The sequence below is a fragment of the Lactuca sativa genome, chromosome 7 (genome assembly GCF_002870075.4).
Source record: "Lactuca sativa cultivar Salinas chromosome 7, Lsat_Salinas_v11, whole genome shotgun sequence".
Classification (NCBI taxonomy): Eukaryota; Viridiplantae; Streptophyta; class Magnoliopsida; order Asterales; family Asteraceae; genus Lactuca; species Lactuca sativa.
In genome coordinates this window covers 126,348,119-126,355,720 of record NC_056629.2, presented here as the reverse complement: position 1 = coordinate 126,355,720, position 7,602 = coordinate 126,348,119, and the positions used below count along the sequence as shown (strand labels likewise).

Below are 7,602 nucleotides of genomic sequence, written 5' to 3'. Positions count from 1 at the left end.
ATAATATTTATGTCCCTAAAATTAATTATTTTTTGTTCATATTTAGATTTCTCAAATTTGTCGCTAATAATCCCTCTATCTAAAATTTTCTTTATAAACATGATCATATTGGGAAATAATAGTCCCTAACTTCGTAATGTCGTATTTAAGTTTCTATTTTAAAATTTGATGCATATGAACCAAATATGTCATGTGTCACACCACATGTAACAATAACATACAAATGCGGTTATGTAAAAAAATCTTTAAATGAAGTGGATAGTGTGTAAAGTCGCCTAATCATCCACGAGAAGAGAGATTAATTACATAAATATGGAAACCTTACAAATTTATGTATTATAATGCATGTTGGTGGTAACAAATCTAATTATATATTCTATATTAATAAAAGTAACATATTAATCTGGTAGTTCTTGCATATGTAATGTTAGCGAAGACATGTCATCCACTTACACAAGCTTTTGAATTCTCGCGCATGATACTACATTTTATAGCACTTAAGTAAAATAAATCGACATTTTTGGGGCACTATGCTATATGTGATATGATAACATAAACAAATCGAATAAAAAAAACACCAAACAAATAAAAATAAATATTTATATTTATTTAATCTATATCATTAGGTGACGAATAGATCCTCACATGACATATTTAGTTCATAATGTGTCTAACATAAAACCGCTCATCATCTGCCAATTTCCATGCTTCGCGAAGCATCAATCACATATGATTGGGTACAAATTCCTTAATACCATGAATAGCTTGCTTACACAGGTATTCTTCGTTAATCTTATTAAAAGCTAATACTTGCATTTCACCAAGAATACGCTTAACATTTTCGATAGCAATTGTACTAAGTTCTGGAATGGGTTCCTCCCACACCTTCTTGGGCCTTGCATCCTTCTTTTCCTTCAATATCATTGCACGTTTTTCCTCAACTTTCAAACTTTTACGCACTTCATAAATTTCTTTGTTAAGTTCTTCAATATGAACCTTCTGGTATGGCTCCAAAATACTTTTTGGCAAAAGGGTTTGGTATAAAAATTGGCTTTGAACTGACTCAACATTAGGATGAACAAAACAATAAGTAATACCGCACAAAGAAGTTATGAGTATTACAATGTCTACGCCAACAAGGGTACAAAGGTCACTCGCACTCTTAAATATCACGTCACGGTGCTTTGTGAATGCAAGCAAGCGATCACTTTGTTTCTTGCTCTTATTGAACTTGAACCCCAATTTTCGACGAAGTCTCCTTATCTTAATGTTTGCCATCACTATATAAAAGAATGTGGGCAAAATGAATTGTTATGATATTTTTTTATTTTATTAAATATTGTGTTATTTTTTGTTTAAAGTGGAGTTCTTTGTATTTTATATTTTGAATTGTTATATATATATATATATATATATATATATATATATATATATGCAAAAAAAATTCAAAGAAACATATAAGTTGTTTAACATTTATATGAAATTATATATATATATATATATATATATATATATATATATATATATATATATATTAAATATTCATCTATGCATATGCACATACCTAGAAAGAAAAAAAATCAAGATTTTTCAATATTTTAAATTAGATGTTAGATATGGGTAAATGTGGTAACTTTCTATCTTTTTAAATATTGTGTAACTTAGTTTTTGTTATATATATATATATATATATATATATATATATATATATATATATATATATATATATATATAAAGAAAAAGAAATCAAGATTTTTTTTAGGGTTTTTATTAAATGTTAGACATGGGTTATTATGATATTTTTTATCTTTTTAAATATTTAGTAATTTATTTTTGGTTTTAAGTGGAGTTCTTTGTATTTTATGTTTTGAATTGTTATATATATATATATATATATATATATATATATATACACACACACACACACACACACGCACGCACACACGCGCTTAAGCATATTCATACCTATATATAGATATGTTGTTTTTTTTGGTGAAATGTTTAGCCGATTATTCTTTTATGATTTTTTCTTTATTTTTTTGAATTATATTTTATCAAGTTATTAGTGTTTATATATATATATATATATATATATATATATATATATATATATATATAGAGAGAGAGAGAGAGAGAGAGAGAGAGAGAGAGAGAGAAAGAGAAAGAGAGTTATGTTTTAGATGTTTTTATTATCTATTGTGTGCATGTAGGATTGATTCTGGACCAATCATTTTACTTATTGTAAGAAAGTAATTAATGCATCTTAAATGCTGAACATTTAATTAATACTCATTGTATCTACAAAATATAATATGAATTAATTACTTTTTTTAAAATAACTTAAATGATTGATCCAGAATCAATGTTATATGCACACAATATATATATATATAGAGAGAGAGAGAGAGAGAGAGAGAGAGATAGGTTCAAATGTTTCTGACATCTATTGTGTGCTAGAATGCACTAATAAAAATTGTGTAAACATTAAATGTATATTAAATGATATCCATATTTATAAATCCTTTTTATGGAAACTAATTTAATTCGGCATTAATGTCAATAATAATATTCTTTCAGAATGAATTCATATATAAAATAATAAGAGTGTATTATAGGAGAACGAGAGTATATTCTTTTAGAATACACCCTCATTTTTCATATTCCATACAACTTTATTGTATTTTAAGTGAGTGAGTCCTGAAATAATGTTATTGCTGACATAAAAACCTAGATACGAATTAATTCTGAAAAAATGTTATTGCTGACATTAATGACGAATTTAATTAATTTCCATAAAGAGAAAATTATAATTATGGATATCATTTAATATTAATACAATTATGGAAACCATTTAATATCTATCATTATTTAATTAAATAATAATATAATTTTACTAAATTTTTATTGGTGCATTCTAACACACAATAAATATAAAAAACACTTTAACCTAGCCATATATATATATATATATATATATATATATATATATATATATATATATATATATATATATATATATATATAAAAGCATGTGCACATATCTATATACACATGATGTTTTTTTATTTCTTTATGCGAAATGGTTACGCGATTGTTAAGGTCTAATATATATGTTTTTTTTACTGAAGTATATATATATATATATATATATATATATATATATATATATATATATATATATATATATATATATATATATATATATATATATATATATATATATATATATATCCTAAAGGGTATACATAAAAATATTTCTTAAATAGCATGTTACATATAATTGGACACTCAAAGCTTATAGATTAATGAAACTTAACAAAAAAAAAGTTTAAAATGATCACATTTAATATTTTACCATCAATACAATAATGAATACCTTAAAAAAAACCTCACCATCAAATTTTCTGTGAAGATACTAAATGTGTAATACTTTTTTTTTGTAGTATTTTGTTTTCTTTCAAATCATCAAAATGTACTTTCAAAATAACAAACTATAAAATAAAAATAATGTTACTAGGTACAACAACATAACACCTACTTTTATTTTTATAAATTTTATAAATTCCTTCCAAAATTATTATTATTTATAAATTTATTTTGAAAAACTTTGTTCCAACCTATTTTAAATAATTTCCGGTTTTATTTTGTATATTTTATTTACGTTTTCTTAATGTATTTATGTAGGTTAGTTACTTTTAGATCAAAAGATACATATATAAATGTTATTGAAAAATATACCTGTTAAAGCTTATTAGTTATAAAAAATATTATAAATAAAGTTTGCAAAGTTGTAAATAATTTTCTAACACCATTTCTTTGTAGTATCTAATTTTGGTAAAACACATATAAATCTAAAACAAAAGTGAAGTGATTCTAATAATGTCTAAGTAAATACGTTAAACGTCAAGAAAAAACATAAATAGACATTTCAAAAAGCGTAAAAGAATTTGTAAATAAGTTATAAATATTGTTATGAATTTATTCGAAACATTTTTTATAATTTTTTTCTTAAAAATTATCTTGAGAATTTATAAAAAGTATTATGAAAAGTTTATAAAAAAGTCATAAACTTCATTATAATTAGTCTCAAATTTTTTAACAAATATGTTTCAGAACTATTTAACAAATATGTTTCAAAACTAGTTTACCAAAAGTTGTAGATTTTGTTAAGAATTTGGTTCAAATTGATTTTATAAATTTGGATCAAAAATAGTTTTAAAATTTGTAAAATTAAAATAAGAAAAAAAAACTATAAAACAAGTCTAAAATATGTTAAAATTAAATATATTAAATTTATTCTTGTTACAAGTTTATAAAATAAAACTTTGATCAAACTCGTAAAAAATTTAAAAGTTGGATAAGCATTAAAAAGATAAAAGATGATGATAACTTAAGACGTGTTTAACAGACAACTTTTGATAGATTTTATTCTTTAAATTTTTAGAAAAAATTGTTAAAAACCATGAAAAAAATAACTTCATTCTACAATAAGACTTATAGCTTTTAGCTAAAACAAAAAGTTTCAAAGCCAAAAACTTCTTCAAATAGCATTTAGATAAAACTCTGGTAGTCTTGTAAATTGACTTAATATTTTTAAATCAATTACATGTTTTAAATAAAGCATTTTATGTCATTTTATATGTTTTTAAAATTCCAAGCTACTTTTATCTCATATACAAATAATAGTTATAGCTTTCAACTAATTTTCAGAACTCATCATTAGCATAGGAGGTTGCTCATATCATTTTATATTTGGTTATTCTTTAATATAATAAAAATATATATTTGTTGGTCATTTACAAACAATCAAGATATATACTGAATCTTATGTTCTAAAAATAATTTGTTTTGAGATAAAATAAAATCAGTCAATTCAAACAAGCAATTTTGATAATACAAACAAATTAAACAGCATTGAACTTCTTTACAAAATAGCATCACTTACGCATATGGTGTCACCTTAATGGATTTTGCAATGGTGTCAAATCAACATGAGAGCACAAAATTAAAATTTGATATTTCAAGAAGTATCAAAACCTTACATTAAAAATAGCAAACTTAATATTCTGTTTACATTTGGAACTATTTCAAATTTCAAATATGGTAAAATTACAATTTTCTTTTCCATTTACTCTTTGTTTAAAACATAAACATATATAGGTTGTGCTTGACGTATCACAGTACTTATTTTTCGAACTTTTTTAGCTTGTCATTATAAAAAATCAAAAAATAACTTATAAGGTAGATTTTTAAAAAGTTATTTATACTAGTTTTTCTAAATCATTTTTTAAAAGAAATCAAATATACCATTAATTAATTATAAAAAATCATATCCTTTTAAATCACATTTTATGTTATTTTATATCTTTTAGCGGCCTTACCAACTTGTTTTTAGCAATCGTTATTTTTTATGAGTGAGTTTTTCAACTATCAATTAGATTTTCAGCTCGCCGTTAGATTTTAATTAGTATGCCAAAAATAGTTTTAATTCATCTCATAACAAAAACGTGTAACACCACAAGTCATAGCAAATTTTGCTTATAAATGAAATTAGAATGAAAATTACTTTAAAATCATTTGATCTTTTATTTACCACAAGTCATAGCAATTTTAGCTTATAAATGAAATTAGAATGAAAATTATTTTAAAATCATTCGATCTTTTATTTAGAACATGTTTGTTAAAATTCTTTAAAGAATGGAACATTTTGGAATTTTAAGGAATGTTTGAAGCATTATTTTTATTGTTTTACAATTTATGGTACATATTACAAGGATTTCAAAGAGATACTTTATAACGTTTTCCCCAAAAGAGTAATTTTTGAGCGACGGTTTAATATAGCAGGCACTGATTTTGAAACTTTAATGATTATTTGAAACATTTTTTTATTGTTTTAATATGTATGGTAGATATCATGAGGATTTCAAAGAGATATTTTACAATGTTTTTCAAGTAAATAATAATTTTTTTTGATGGGCAGGTTAGTCCAACGGACGTGACATCCGATAGGATAATATGCTGTCACACTCAAAAGAGTAATTTAAAATCGTATTAAATTAAGTTAAACACTAGGATGTTACAAATCCAAAAACTTTCATCTGAAATTTAAATCATATTTCGTTATAAAAGATACAGATCAATCTCTTATGACTTAGAACATAGCCAAAATTAATCAAAATGGAAAATTACTTTTTATATACTTTTGAAGATTATTGCATTGGTTTGAGGTAAATGTGGAGAAGTAATTGGAATTTAAAGAAATCAAATTAACATCTAAGAAATATAGAATATATACATAACAAATTAAATAAACATATACTGAATTAAAACAAAAAATGTACCTTGCTATCCCACTTGTATATTGATTTTTTGAATCTTTAATAGTTATCCTCTTCAATCCTTTTCCAACGCCCAATTTTTTTCTCTCTCAAACTATTTGGGAGTTTAGGGTTTTATCTTTGATCAAACTAATCCTATTTATACTTGTGATATTTCAAAACGACCCCTTGCATATAACTTAATAGCAACAAGAACCTCGTCTCAAAAATTAAAGTTGTAATAATTATATAAGTCATTCAATTATGATTGTTAGTTGTTTTTTTTTTTTTTGTTGACTTTTTGCAAGATAACACTTGTAACTTGTAGCCTCCGTTTAATATGTATATTTGGTAAATTTTGGCAATTTGCCAAGGAATATAATTATATGGTAAAAATATGGATAAATATATGTTGGTGAAACAAAATAAAGTTATTATAATATTAAATTTTCAAAAATTTATTGGTTTAAAGAAATATTATATTGCGTTACATTCAATACAAAAACATTTAAATAAAAACTTGTATTTATTAATAATAGGTTTCATATGTCTTGTTATCATCAAGGTTGAGATAATTGAATATATATATATATATATATATATATATATATATATATATATATATATATATATATATATATATATATATATATGGAAAAGTGAATATACTCTTAAAGGTATATAAGCTTAGATACTGAAACACACCATAATACGTCGTTTTGTTTGATATATTCTTTATAATGTTTTTAAACTTCAATCCCTAACTTGATTTACTTTGATCTACTTTCAAGATTTTCGAAATTTCACTATTATCATTCTCTTACATCACATCTTTTTGCCGAACACCTACTAGGCTATATATATTGTATTTAAAAATGAAAATTATGTAAAAGGAAGATAGTGTATAATTTATAAAAACCATGGAAGTAAATCAAGTTAAAAGTTAAATTATAAGAACATTGAACAATTAGAATGTATTATATAATACAAAACGACATAGTATTGTGAGTTTGAGTACCTAAGCTTATATATATATATATATATATATATATATATATATATATATATATATATATATATATATATATACATCCTCTCTAATAAATATATATATTTTTTGCCACATGTTATATTTTCAGTTATTTTCTCAAATGTAATTTTGTGGTTATTTTAAAATAATATTTATTCCACATGTCATTTTATGATTTTTTTTTCATTTTATTAAATTCTAGATAGTATTTAAATGAAATAATAAATGCATATCAGTTTTATTAATGAACTTTCC

At 22.8% G+C, this 7,602-nt stretch overlaps 1 protein-coding gene across 1 annotated transcript; it reads right to left on the bottom strand.

Moving 5' to 3' along the window:
• Positions 1–681: 681 nt before the first annotated feature.
• Positions 682–6,433, bottom strand: LOC111894952 (agamous-like MADS-box protein AGL61). The gene is made up of 2 exons (XM_023891039.3): positions 6,342–6,433; positions 682–1,280 (listed from the first exon to the last, which is right to left on the bottom strand). Exon 2 carries the CDS (start codon positions 1,276–1,278, stop codon positions 724–726), a length of 555 nt encoding a protein of 184 aa, XP_023746807.1. The 5' UTR covers positions 1,279–1,280; positions 6,342–6,433; the 3' UTR covers positions 682–723.
• Between the last annotated feature and the right edge of the window lie 1,169 nt (positions 6,434–7,602).